This window comes from Podarcis erhardii, assembly GCF_964252035.2.
Source record: "Podarcis erhardii genome assembly, chromosome: Z".
NCBI lineage: Eukaryota > Metazoa > Chordata > Lepidosauria > Squamata > Lacertidae > Podarcis > Podarcis erhardii.
The window spans coordinates 22103903-22118220 of NC_138504.1; the positions used below are offsets into that span (position 1 = coordinate 22103903).

Here is a 14318-nt window from a genome sequence, read left to right on the forward strand (position 1 = left end):
GCCTAGGACTTGCCGATCAGAAGGTCGGCAGTTTGAATCCCCGTGACGGGGTGAGCTCCCGTTGCTCGGTCCCTGCTCCTGCCAACCTAGCAGTTCAAAAGCATGTCAAAGTGCAAGTAGATAAATAGGTACTGCTCCTGCGGGAAGGTAAACAGCGTTTCCGTGTGCTGCTCTGGTTCGCCAGAAGCGGCTTAGTCATGCTGGCCACATGATCTAGAATCTGTACGCCGGCTCCCTTGGCCAATAAAGTGAGGTGAGCGCCGCAACCCCAGAGTTGGTCACAACTGGATCTAATGGTCAGTGGTCCCTTTACCTTTACCTAATGGTAGATTTATACTAGACCATCAACACCTCATTCCGCTTTATAAGCTGTTCTGTGATCTTTCCTCTATCTGGAGGGGCATTCTTGCACTATAGCCTAAGAAAAGCAGGACAAAGAATAAACTGGATCATTTGTGGTATAAAAAAAATTACAGGATTTCAGCAGAAAGTTACAAGACATGCACCAGTTGGAAACAAAGCAGTATATCCTCCCCAAAACTTTTACAGTATTAAAAGTAGGGTTGCATATAACTGCCAAGGTACCATCATGAAAGGGCAAAAAAGGATGTCTGGAAGGGCCCTTTATAAATCACTTTCATAGACAGAAGTAACATGCAAACAGGGAATGTTAGAAGCTGGGTTTTATAAGAAATCTCAGTTGGATAACAACAAATGGTATAAAGCAGATGTTTAATAGCACTGAAATTCCATAGCAGCTCACAATCAACCATTAATAGGCTATGCAGAGGTTTTGTTTGAAAACTCCAGTAGTGTAACTAGTTTCTGCTTGTATCACAAGCTCATTTTCAATGGCCAGGGTACAATGGTTGGAGATTCAGCACCAAACAGGCAGTGATTGTCAGCCTGTTGCTGGTTTTGTTGCAAGAGCCCTCTGCTACCTTAAAGGCTAATTTGTTTAAACCAAACAGTATTTACAAATCAACAGTTCTACCATGTATTTCTGTCATGATGCATACTACATCACAGAGGGCTTCCTTCTGCAATGTGGTGTTGAGATTTGTAAATTTGGAGTGCTAAATTCACTGCTGTTTCCACTGCCAGTGTTTTGCAAACCAAGCCGAGCTAAGGAATGGAAAAGAGTTTGTGTTGCTTTGGATGCTTCACCATGTTTTTCATGAGGCAGCTGGAGGTTCACCTCACTGATATTATTCACCAGCATATTCGATGTCAGGAAGTGAGTTAAGGAACTGCACCTGGTCAGCTTTTCTTCCAAAAACTGCTTATAAAGTTCCTGGACTTCTGCCTCCATGTAGTTGTTGAGTATGGAGTTTGAAAGAGGCTGCTTGTGGAAAGTCATGCTTTTCTCCCCAACCTCTTCTCCATGCCAGAACTTGACAGACTTGGATTTCAACACAGGTTCATTTAAAGGTGAATGTCCTAATGGGATATCTTTTGAGAACAAAACAGGGCCAGCAGACAGTCCATCATAGGTCTGGTCCATGATGCAACCTGAATCACACGTATGGTCAGCTATGTGATCTCCTCCGATATGCAGATCAGGATAGTTCTGGTAAAGGCTTTGGCCCGACCAAGATCTATACAAATCCAGCTCGTTTTCACAGTGTTGCTCTTGTCTTGGTATGCACTGAGGAGTTGACTGGGGGATATTGTTGCATCTTCTTGCAGGTGACTTTTGTAGAAAATTCTGCTGGGGAACTTCTTGGCCTCTTTCCTTGTCGCAGCACATCAATGCCACCTTCTCTGCAGACTCATTCTTGGATTCTGTACAAAAGTCTCCGTTTGCATCTGTATCTTTAAACTGCTTTTGCCAGGGGTCTTCTCCAACTTCTCTTGGTGTCTGGGATTGGTGGGTCTTGTCTGGCCATTCCTCTTGGTAGGCAACGTTGATGAGGATGCTTTCTGCTAGCATTCTGGCTGAGAATTGAGGCAGGCTGTCGAATTCGTAGTGTAGATAATATTCCTTTAAAACAAAAAAGTGAGGGGCAGATGAAGTCATTTTGGAAATTAAGACTCATACAACAAAAAATAACATTTAGAACTTACTGGGCTCGACTCCATTACGCTTGTTTATGAAAGGAATATATAAGACATATAGCTCCAGGAGATGTAACAGGGATAATGCTTCTCTAAAACATATGTTTGTACAATGTCCTATATTGATAAAATTTTAGTGGAAGGTAATAGAGACAATCAACACAACTGTACAGAAAAATCTGAAATTTGCAGAGGAAAATATCCTTTTGAATTATATACCCAATACATGGAATCTAACAAAGGGACAATATGAATGGACTCTCTGCACCCTTACTGCACCAAAAAGACAGGTATTGTTGAACTGGAAAAAACGAAAATGTGGATCCTTTCCATGATTGGATTAAAGGTATGTGCAAACTCACTACACATGAACAAGTTGCAAACAAACATAGACTTGCCATGGACAAATTTAATGATACTTAGAATTCATTTTTATAAATACCATATTAGGTTGGTTAAGGTCTGGTTAACTACAATAACATTTTTTTCCTTTTTGTAACGTATACAATTTATTTTTCTGTTTTGTTTTGTTTTTTACATGGGTACTATTTCTTCTTCTTCTTTGTGTCTTATCTTACTCTCTGTACTTGTGATTATGTACTTTTTATTTTTCAATAAATAATATGAAATAAACAAACATTTTCCCCAGTCCTGCAGCACGCAGGTGAACTCAAGCAGCAAAATGCTCTACAGCAACTTTCCCTAACCCACTTGCTTCCTAAATGCTGTTGGGCTCTGACTCACATTACCTCTAAGCTAAGCATTGGCCGTGCTGGATGGGGCTGACAATAGCTGCTGTCCAAAAACTTTGGGGCAGGATGCCAGGTTGGAGAACATAGCTTTTCCCCAACTCTTTCTGCCCAAGACAATTGACAGATACCCTCCAGAATTTTCCCTGGGATCTTCTTAACACCCCAGGGGAAACAGCAGTAGACTTCAACTGCATCTTACAATAGTTTACAGCATGACCCTATACATTTGCACTCAGAAGTAAGTCCCACTGAGTTCAATGGGGCTTACTCCCATTAAAGTAGATAAAGAATTGCCGCCTTTATACCCAGCTACTGTTGGTCAAAGGGACGCAGGTGGCGCTGTGGCTTAAACCACAGAGCCTAGGACTTGCTGATCAGAAGGTTGGTGGTTTGAATCCCCTCAACAGGGTAAGCTCCCGTTGCTTGGTCCCTGCTCCTGCCAACCTAGCAGTTTGAAAGCACGTCAAAGTGCAAGTAGGTAAATAGGTACCGCTCTGGCGGGAAGGTAAACGGTGTTTCTGTGCACTGTTCTGGTTCACCAGAAGTGGCTTAGTCATGCTGGCCACATGACCCGGAAGCTGTACGCCGGCTCCCTCGGCCAATAAAGCGAGATGAGCACCACAACCCCAGAGTCGGTCACGACTGGACCTAATGATCGGGGTCCCTTTACCTTTACCTTACTGTTGGTCAAGTGTAAACCTTAAAAACAGTGAAGAAATCTAGGGGGAAACCGTCAGTGCAAATATCACATCCGCTGTCTTGTCTTATTCACCTTTACCACAGCCTTGCAAGATAAGTCACAATAGTTCCCTTAAAAAGAAATCAGCTGTGGAAAGTGAGGCCAGAAATATTCAGTTTGCCCAAACCACGCTGTGGGCCATGGCAGGACCTGAACTTGGGCTTCTCAAGAAAGGAATGGAAAAAAGGTGGGATATAAAAATATAAGCAACTAAATAAATAAATGAAACGTCAGATTCTGCCCAGTTTCTCATCCATAAATCAAAATACTTTTAAGCCCCATCTACACTATACATATAAATCAGTATCTTGCCACATTAAACAGTCATGGCTTCCCCCAAAGAATCCTGGGAACTGTGGTTTGTTAAGGGAACTAGGAGTTTGTTAAAGCACAACAGTTCCCCTCACAGAACGACAATTCCCAGAGAAGGTTAACTATCAATCCCACTGCCAGGAAACTCTGAGAATTGTAGCTCTGTGAGGGGACTAGGGGTCTCCCAACATCTCTTAGCACACATAACAAACTACAATTCACAGGATTTTTTAAAAGTATGTATACATTTTAAAATATGCATACAAAGCCAAAGGGGGAAAAAGATTCTCATTGATGAACATAAGAAGCAGCAATCTTAGCTCCAAACTGAATCTTAGCTGCAAATCAAACCAATTCATATTCCTGTGATACAGTTACACATCTACAAAGGAATATGTGTAACTGATTATTAAAAATAATGAAGCAGCACTTATGCTCAAAATTAGAAATGAGCATAGAATCGCAACCTTGAGATGTTGAAAGCTGCCGTCCTAAACACACTTGTCAGGAAAAAGCATGCACACACACATATGTATCAGCCATTTGCCACTGCAATTTGTGTACAAAAGTACAAACATAAACACAGTTTAGCAGATGAAATTACCAAACTAAATCAAATGACCAGAGAGTAAAATCCATTGGAAAAGTTGGGACATTCTTCTGAACAGAAGTGTTGCACTGTAAGTACAAGAAATGTTTGGTTTTAAAAAATAATAATAATAGAATAAATAGTGATAAAAGTACACAACGTACCTTTGCAGGAAGGCGAGAATTACATGCTCTGTAAAATCAGTAATGCAAACAGAAGCAAAGCTGGAGGCAGAGGATTCCTTAGTCTCTACCTTCTTCAAAGATCCTCTGAGTACTAACTGTCTAGTGAGCTATCCTGTTCCCCTTTTCTTCTAGTGCAGAATGCAACCCTCATGGAAAAAATATGTGATCTAACCTCCAGTGACAACATACCCCAAAGAGGATATGATTATTATTTTTTAATGCAAAGGAGTATTAGGCAACAAGCCAAACAAAACTCATATTCTCCAAGTGACGGTTGCTACTTGAGTAATTTCGTAAGTCTATGGAAATGGGAACCAGACAATAACGAAAGTGAACTTAGTTCATTGCTCTGCTCTGCAAGAAGCTGGACCTGAAAGCCCAGTGTGCAGTACAGTGGTACCTTGGTTCTCAAACTTAATCTGTTCTGGAAGTCTGTTCCAAAACCAAAGCATTCCAAAACCAAGGTGCGCTTTCCCATAGAAAGCAATGCAAAACGAATTAATCCGTTCCAGACTTTTAAAAACAACCCCTAAACCAGCAATTTGACATGAATTTTACTATCTAACGAGACCATTGATCCATAAAATGAAAGCAATAATCAATGTACTGTACTATAAAATAAATAAGACACTATTGTAGATGATTAAAAAAAAAAATCTTACCTGCACTGCTGATAGTCATTGTTTGGATGGGGGGCTTTTATCCATTTCCACAGTCACACAATCAATCAGTCAATCAATCAATCAATCAATCAATCAATCAGTAGCTGAACTGGGTTCCACACAGTCACAAAAACAAATTAACCGAAAAAGCCTCAAAAACAAAAATGCAAAATAAATAGCAAAAACAAAAGCACCAAACTTAATCCATTCTGGAAGTCCGTTTGACTTCCAAAATGTTCAAAAACCAAGGCGCAGCTTCTGATTCGTGCAGGTGTCCTGGAAACAATAGCCGACAGCCACATCGGATGTTCAGCTTCTGAAAATCATTCAAAAACCAGAATACTTACAGTACTTCCGGGTTTTGGCATTTGAGTACCAAGGCATTTGAGAACCAAGGTACCACTGTAGTTCTTAACTGTGGGTATTCAATATGGACACATAAAGGTCCAAAGTATATCTACTGTGTTAAATGTGCCATTGTAGCATTTTAGTGAAGTTATCGCCTCTCTCCCCTCCCCACCTCCCAAGTTGCTATGTAACCTTGGGTTACAGACGCTTCAGGTTACGCGATTTCGGGTTGCGCACCGCACCAAACCCGGAAGTACCAGAACGGGTTACTTCTGGGTTTTGGCGCTCGCGCATGCACAGAAATGCTAAATCACACTTTGCGCATGTGCAGAAGCACTGAATTGTGACCCATGGATGCGCAGACACGGAACTGCTGCTTGTGAATGTTGCAGGTTGCGAATGTGCCTCCCGCACGGATCACGTTCACAACCTGAGGTTCCACTGTAGCCAATTGAATGTACCGGTAAATACCCAATGTACAGCCACTTCTGATATAAATGGATGTTTGTTTTTAGAGAACTGCATAAAACTACTAATAACCAAATATAAATTACACAATGAAATTGCGTATTTGAAAAACCTACAGCTAGTAAGGAAAATGTTTGTTAACATTTCTATACATATGGTTTATGTACAATCTTCTTCATGATAAGTTACATATTAATAAATATCCCATCTGCAGAATTCATTACTATAATGGAAGACTTACTTATTACATTTTACTTACTCAAGCACCAGAGCTTGGAGGACAACTTCATATTTCATATTTTCTTGCTTGCCTTTTTCCTTATTTTTATTGATCTTTAGTTCCAAGCTTTTCCGTAATAAATCCAACTTTTGGAGCATCTGCACATCTTTCCAACTTCTAGACCTAGTTTAAAAATATAACCTGAATCAGATGACTTAGCTGAACTTGTTCTTAAACATAGTTCAGCAAGAAAAAAAGGGGGGGGGTTTAGTTCTATTTCATATCTGCAGATTTCTTTACATTCCTTCATTTTTGTTCTTTACCACAAATGTCTAAAATCTCATTTCTCTCTGTTGCTGGGTCCGCATGGATGTTTTCAATGGGGGTGTGAACTGTGTACAAACTCAGTGACCAAAAACCTTGGTAGTTTACTCAGCCACTTCCAACTTCAATGGATTCAGATGTAGAAACTTTTATTTCTCAATGTCTGCAGTTCCTGTTTTCAGAGGGGTAGCTGTGCCTAGTTTGTTCCTGCAAATACGTCAAAGGGTCTTGCGGCACCTTGAGCACCAATAGATCTATTGTGACAGAAGCTTTAGTGAACTAGGTCAAATTTGTCAGATGTAAGGAATGCTAAGTCAGCAGAGAGAGAATAAGCAGTGAGGTCAGAGTGTTTATGAACTGCAAGAACTGCAGATTATGACAATTAAAGTCAGTCTCAGGGCCTGTCCACACAGGTGCTTTTTTGTGGGTATATTCTGCAACATGTTTTTGGCACACTAATCATGCATTAGTTGTGAACACATTCTGCTTTAGTTTGTTCTGTGATGCTTCCTCATTATTGAGGAATACTGTATGTTATTTTTACCACATTATTGCCAAGGCCTACACAACAAAAACAGAATTAAAATAAAGCACATGTGTATAAAAAGTTACCAGATTTCAGCAGGTTACAGGATATGCACTGATTGGAAACGAAGCAGTGTGACTGGCCCAGTGTGACTCGATGTTCATGCATTCGAACTAGCCAATTAATACCTGTAGTAGAATAAAAACTTTTTTTCCTGATGTAGGCCACAGATGACAGAACTGTACTTCTCGATGAATTCAGCCTTTACCTGCTGGAGTCTCTCTTTGAAGTCATATTCTTCCACCAGTTTCTGAACATTGCTGTTTCTGATATTAGATTTGTGCCCAGTTCTTTTGTCTTTGCCCTGTGCAGAATATGGAAAACTACAGAAACAATAGTTACACTTCACTCTTCTCAGTACAATGTGTTTCTTATATGCAAAGTGGGAATTGCTGCTGGGGTGTGTGGCTTGTATATGCTGTGACTGGAAGGATTATTGTGACAGGGAAAGAGAGTGGGATTTGTCTAGCATGTTTGCAGGTGGGATCTACAATAAAATATTGCTGCGTACAATGCTCCTTTTCAGATTTCTAATCCCTTTCCAGGAAACTCCATTCCCTGCTCCCTTTTCCATTTTCTTCCTTCCTCTCAACAGTCAATTCAATGCCCACTGAGTTTGCTCAGTCTGGGCTGTTTGGTTGGTGTGCGGGGGTGGGGTTCCTCCTTCCAAAAAGAAAAAAAGGCCTGCTGCAAATCTTATGACTCCCGTAGTAAGCCTGTGAATAGTTCCCTCTTGCATGTAGATGCTGCTGTTTTTATTACATAAGAATCAGCTAATGGAGAATGAGTTTACTTGGAATGTTTCTGCTGCAGTACTACCAGTGGCAGCACTACCACTAATTGTGGCTGGTGCTCACTGGGGTTGGTAGGATGGAAGGCAGGGAGGCCAAGAGTAGATGGAGCCACAGCCAAAGAGCCAATGAGTTCTAGCTTTCCCCTCCTCTTCCCTGCTGGGTTCTATGAAGGCAGCACTGAGACGAAGGAGGAGGAAGGTGGCATGCAGAACCACCTCCTGGACAGCTTGCAAGCAAGAAGGCAGGTTGAGGGGGACAGGGCAGTGCCCTATCTGCCCTAAAAGGACCAGGCTCCACTGCCTACCATGAAGCAGGGGGAAACAGCAAGCATGACTAGTGTGGAGTGGAGGGGGCAGCAGAATAGGTGCAAAATGGTATCTGAACAGTACAGCAAGACTTTTGCTTATGTAGGTGGAAAGATTTGGGCTCCACGTTATGCAGCAAAAACTCATCCTGGCAGTGAATACAGTGGTACCTCGGGTTAAGTACTTAATTCGTTCCGGAGGCCCATACTTAACCTGAAAGTGTTCTTAACCTGACGCACCACTTTAGCTAATGGGGCCTCCTGCTGCCGCCGTGCCACCAGAGCACGATTTCTGTTCTCATCCTGAAGCAAAGTTCTTAACCTGAAACACTATTTCTGGGTTAGTGGAGTCTGTAATCTGAAGCGTATGTAACCTGAAGCATATGTAACCCGAGGTACCACTGTACTATTTATTTAGGATGTGGGCAAGGGCATTGTTAGTGTGCTTGAATACTGGCAGTTCCCTGTATCATCCTGAGGATGTAGAAAAGGGGGAACTTGGATCTCGTGTGTTCCTAAATCAAAATGACTGGCTTGAAGCTATTTTAAAACTTGGTTATCAATGTGATTTAGTCACAGTTAGGTAGTAATAGAGTTGCAGTTTCCATTCTGATTATGAAGCTCTCTCATTTCCTTCTAACCGAGGCTCATTTTCGCAAGGTAATGCTTCCCTCATTTTCTAGTTGTTCACTCCCAGGTAGCTGTTTCCTTTTCAGATCAACTAAATGCTCCATTACAACAGTATTCTCCCATGACTTCTGAACGGAGCCTCACCAAGTGACCCACTATTCCATATTATATAGTACTGGCTGTCACCAATATGTTTGTCTCTTGTCTGGGGAATATGTTCTCCAGTACTACCTGGGCTAGTCCTGAAATGCAGCTAGTGCACAGTCAACAAGAGTGTCTCCCATTCTATACCTCTATTTTGCATACCTCTGAAAAAGCTGCATCTCCAGACTAAACAAACTGCAATGGCTGGCTTCCTCCTATGAAGGTCACAATGTGAACACAGGATAAAACAGTCTATAAGTCTGTAATCCTGCACTGGGTCTGGTAGTAAGCTCCCCTGAACACATGGAGACTGACTTCTGAATGCATCAGTTTGCATAGTAAGAGGTTTTCCCTCACTAGATTGCAGCTGGTCCCACCCTAAGTTACCCACTTTCAGTGTTGACTGTTACTACTTGCAGTTTCTTTTCCTGATATCTTTTTACTGTCTGTTTTTCTGTTTTGGGTTAGCCAAAGCCTTTTGATTCCAGATACTAACTGAAAGACTTTAGAGTCCAAGATAGCCAGGTGTCCATCCACAATGATTCTTTGTTGTTGTTGTTGTTTAGTCATTTAGTCGTGTCCGACTTTCATGACCCCATGGACCAGAGCACGCCAGGCACTTCTGTCCTCCACTGCCTCCCGCAGTTTGGTCAAACTCATGCTGGTAGCTTCGAGAACACCATCCAACCATCTCGTCCTCTGTCGTCCCCTTCTCCTTGTGCCCTCCATCTTTCCCAACATCAGGGTCTTTTCCAGGGAGTCTTCTCTTCTCATGAGGTGGCCAAAGTACTGGAGCCTCAGCTTCACGATCTGTCCTTCCAGTGAGCACTCAGGGCTGATTTCCTTCAGAATGGATACATATGATCTTCTTGCAGTCCAAGGGACTCCCAAGAGTCTCCTCCAGCACCATAATTCAAAAGCATCAATTCTTCGGCGATCAGGCTTCTTTATGGTCCAGCTCTAACTTCCATACATCACTACTGGGAAAACCATAGCTTTTACTATACGGACCTTTGTTGGCAAGGTGATGTCTCTACTTTTTAAGATGCTGTCTAGGTTTGTCATCGCTTTTCTCCCAAGAAGCAGGCGTCTTTTAATTTCGTGACTGCTGTCACCATATACAGCCTTGTCGTACTCCTTTCCCAATTTTGAACCAATCAGTTGTTCCATATCCAGTTCTAACTGTAGCTTCTTGTCCCACATAGAGATTTCTCAGGAGACAGATGAGGTGATCAGGCACTCCCATTTCTTTAAGAGCTTGCCACAGTTTGCTGTGGTCGACACAGTCAAAGGCTTTTGCATAGTCAATGAAGCAGAAGTAGATTTCTTTCTGGAACTCTCTAGCTTTCTCCATAATCCAGCGCATGGTTGCAATTTGGTCTCTGGTTCCTCTGCCTCTTCTAAATCCAGCTTGCAGTTCTGGGAGTTCAATGATTCTTTACCAACCTCAGTTGTAGCTGAGATTCTGAGTCAGTTTTAATCCCTTGCAGAAGAAAACAAATTCCTTCCAGTAGCACCTTAAAGACCAACTAAGTCAGTTCTTGGTATGAGCTTTCGTGTGCATGCACACTTCTTCAGATGAACCTTGCAGAAGGTTCCTCAGGAAGGATCTCACCTTACTTTCCAATGACCCTCTTTTGGGCTTCTCTTGAACTAGCACTGTGATCATTCTAATTCCCGCTGAAGCTCTTGGGCTTTGCTGGAATATGATTTCTCTTTTGAGTGCTATTGTTTACTGCACCTGGATTCACTCACCCAAGGAAAGAGATCTTATATAGAGGATAAGATTATCTGTAGTTACTAGCAACAATTGCTATGTTCTACCTCCATCACTGGAGGTGATATGCCTCTCAATACCAGTGACTGGGAATCAAATGGGGGGGGGGGGTTGTTGTTGCACTTGGGTTCTGCTTTCAGATTTCCTACAGACATCTGATTAACCACTCTTAAAACAGGATGCTGGATGATGGTAGTTCTCCAGCCTAATCCCACAGATATTGTCTTTCTTTCTTCTCCTTTCCACTGTTGGCACCAATGCTAAGTACCCTCAACTTCCATGAAAGGTGAGACATCCGGGCAGGGTTACATTGGAGAATTCAGATTAGTTGGATGAGAGAGAGAATGAATACTGGGCATTTATTGTATAATAGCTGTATATTTACAGATATACAAAAAAACCAACTGGAAGCAAGCAGGCTCCTAAAAGCAGACAACTCGTCATCCTTTCTCCAAAGACAGCAACTGCATTCCGAAGGGAATCCCTTTAAGTAAAATAAATCACAGCTCACTTGCCTTCTCTCTCTCTCTCTCTCTCTCTCTCTCTCTCTCTCTTTCTCTCTCTCTCCAGATGCAAGCTTCTTTACACAATTTTGGTCTCTCAACCCCATTAGCTGAAAAGTATCATTTACAAAAGGGAGGCAGATTTATGGCTATCAATGAATGCTAATGTTATTTTATTAAATGTCTGAACACATACTGATTGTCATGTGACAAATGCACACATTCAAGACAGGTAGAATTTTCTCCCAGTGGAGATAGGTATCACTGAGGATAAATCTTTTTTTGCTATCAATTAAAAACATATCCATTCTCCCTGGACTTTAGAGGTTCATAATACAACTGTTTTAGGAACTGGAGTTTTATACAACTGTTGCTGTGTGTTGCCCTGCCTAATTTTATATTATTGTAGTTTTATGTTTTTATTGATATTTTATTCTGTATCTTAATGTAAACTTCATGCTTGCCAGGGAACTTCAGTTGAAGGGTGATCTAAAATACATTAAGTAACTAATTATCACAATCAGAAGCATTTCCTAATTATTATTATTTATTATTCATAAAATTTATATTATATTGTGAAGCCTAATCACAAAAGAATGGTCTGTGCAGGGGTTCACCTGCATTAAGAAATAAATTGCTCAGAGCCAGAAAGAAAGAGTTGAAGCATTTTAAGCAAATTAAGCCAAAGCTAATATAATTACAATATATAATATTTCTAGATTTCAATGGGATATTCCAACATGTGCTTAGATCTACTTCACTGAAACCATTAAGACTTAAAAATGTTTAATTTTGACTGGAGTGTACCCAATGTGTCTTGCAGAACTGGGAGGCCTATTGGTTAGAGATACTCAGTGTATACAGTGAAGGCTAGAAAAGTTTTTTTTTTCCATGGGAGTGCACAAACCCAGTAACATTTAGAACCCCTCAAACAGTTGGCTCATTTCCCCTTCCAAGCTCCTTGCAACACAGAAACTTTTCTCCTTCCTTTTTGTCTTACTAGATTCTTGACTAGGCTACTTCCTGTATTCCCACAATAGATTATTACATTCTCATCTATAATTGCATAAATGGTCATTGTCATTTTTTGGCTCACAGCAGTTTTAGGAAGATGATGATGATGATAATGATGATGATGATGAAGAAGAAGACACATAATCTATGCCTTGTAGAAAAAGAATGTTCATAACCATCTGCCATGCTGCATTCCTTCCTGAGATAGATAACACTTAACAAATAAATTTAACTTTATATCCTCATAAAAGGAAAACCATTTGCATGTGGATACTTCATAGTCCAAAAGGGTATCGGTATCTCTCTTTCTCTCTTTTTTTCTCTCTCTCTCTCTCTCTCTCTCTCTCTAACACACACACACACGCGCGCGCGGGAGATATCTACAGGTTTGGGAGAACCCTAAGAAGTACAAAAAACTTTAATGGGGTAGAACCCTGTTATGTACTGAGTTGAATAGGATCCAAACTGCAACAGTCTGATTGGTCCTAGAACAATAGGATCCAAAAGGCAGCAGTCTGATTGGTCCTAGAACAATAGGATTCAGAATGCAGCAGTCTGATTGGTCCTAGAACAATGCAGCAGTATGATTGGTTGGCAGGAACTACCCAATCATGCTCCAGATTGAAGTGAATCCACAACCTGATTGGCTTACAGTAGAATTCCGGAATTAGCCAATCATGTGCAGCCCATTGTGTAAATAATGTATATAAAGCAGATACTTTGAGGGGACTTTCATTCATTCCTCCTCACCACTATGAGCTGAATAAAGAGCATGAAATCACTTTGCGACTCTGAGTATATTTCAAACCCCAAAGAGCCTAATGAGGACTGAGCATGCTCAGGGAACAAGGAATGCTGACTGTTGAGAGGGTGGGAACAGGAAATTGAGTGAGGGTGAAATGGAGGATCCTAGAAGATGACAAGACAGACTAGGAAGAATTCTGAACAGGAGCACCCCACATTTTGCTGCAGGTCCCACTTGCTAATTATAAGGCAAGTGGCAGCCCTTGCAAATATGCCAGGCTGGCATGCATGGTTCTACCACCACTTATCTTCTCAACAACCTTGTCAGGTGGGTTAGTGACTGATCCAAGGTGACAGCTGAATAAGGATTTGAAGCTGGTCTGGGTCAACAATCAAAACACTACACTTCATTAGATCTCGTTGACTTTAGGAGGTGAATGTAAGCTCCAAGTCAGCTCCAACAGCTCCTACCAAGCCTTGAAGCTGCTCATCACAAATCTTCCCCCTTCCCCACATCTTTAAAGGTGGTCATCTGGTCATCTAACCACCAGCCCCAATTCTCAGCCTTCCTGAATCAGGGCAGAGAAAGAGGAGTGGAATGAGGTGCCTTATTAATATAAATAACTTAAATAAAATCAACAGCAGTTTCATGGACCAATTCTAGTAGAAATGGGCCTACTTGTTTCAGTTTTCCACCTTTTCCACTCCTGGCAAGGCAGAATAGCAATGGCCAGCCTTTATGGCAAACGGACCACAAGGCAAGAGTTTGAGGCGATACCAGTTTTGTGCCCCAGTGTCCAGGGCTTACATGTTCCATGTAGAAAAGGCGATAAGTCTTTTCTTCCTTCGGGCAGCAGGGACACAGGGAGCTAGCTGCCTTATTTATATCAGTGGTAGCCAGACAATTGGCTCATCAAGCTAAGAACTGTCTACACGGACTGCCAGCAGCTTTCTCCCACGTGTCAGAAAGGAGTCTTTTCCCAGCCTTGCCTGGAGGGACGTTCTGATAGCTGCCAATTTCAGACTGAAAATAAGGGATCAGCAGCCTCAAAAATAAGGGATCAGCAGCCTCATCTGTTCCAGGGGCAGTCTACGGGATATCTAACAATCCAGGATAGCAGCGGGAAACGGCGCTGGAATAAGGGAATTCTTCACAAAAAAAGGG

The 14318-nt window shown here is 41.7% G+C and overlaps 1 protein-coding gene across 3 annotated transcripts; it reads right to left on the reverse strand.

Annotated features, from left to right (window-relative positions):
* Positions 1 to 715: 715 nt before the first annotated feature.
* On the reverse strand, positions 716 to 13772 carry LOC309334008 (TLR adapter interacting with SLC15A4 on the lysosome-like). Of its 3 annotated transcripts, XM_081848171.1 has the most exons (3): positions 13455 to 13772; positions 7372 to 7540; positions 716 to 1984 (listed from the first exon to the last, which is right to left on the reverse strand). In XM_081848171.1, exon 3 carries the CDS (start codon positions 1931 to 1933, stop codon positions 1019 to 1021), a length of 915 nt encoding a protein of 304 aa, XP_081704297.1. In that variant the 5' UTR covers positions 1934 to 1984; positions 7372 to 7540; positions 13455 to 13772; the 3' UTR covers positions 716 to 1018. The 3 variants fall into 3 exon arrangements, with proteins under 3 accessions (XP_081704297.1, XP_081704298.1, XP_081704296.1); XM_081848172.1 differs by lacking the exons at positions 7372 to 7540; positions 13455 to 13772 and adding an exon at positions 5298 to 5793; XM_081848170.1 differs by lacking the exons at positions 7372 to 7540; positions 13455 to 13772 and adding an exon at positions 4615 to 4876.
* Between the last annotated feature and the right edge of the window lie 546 nt (positions 13773 to 14318).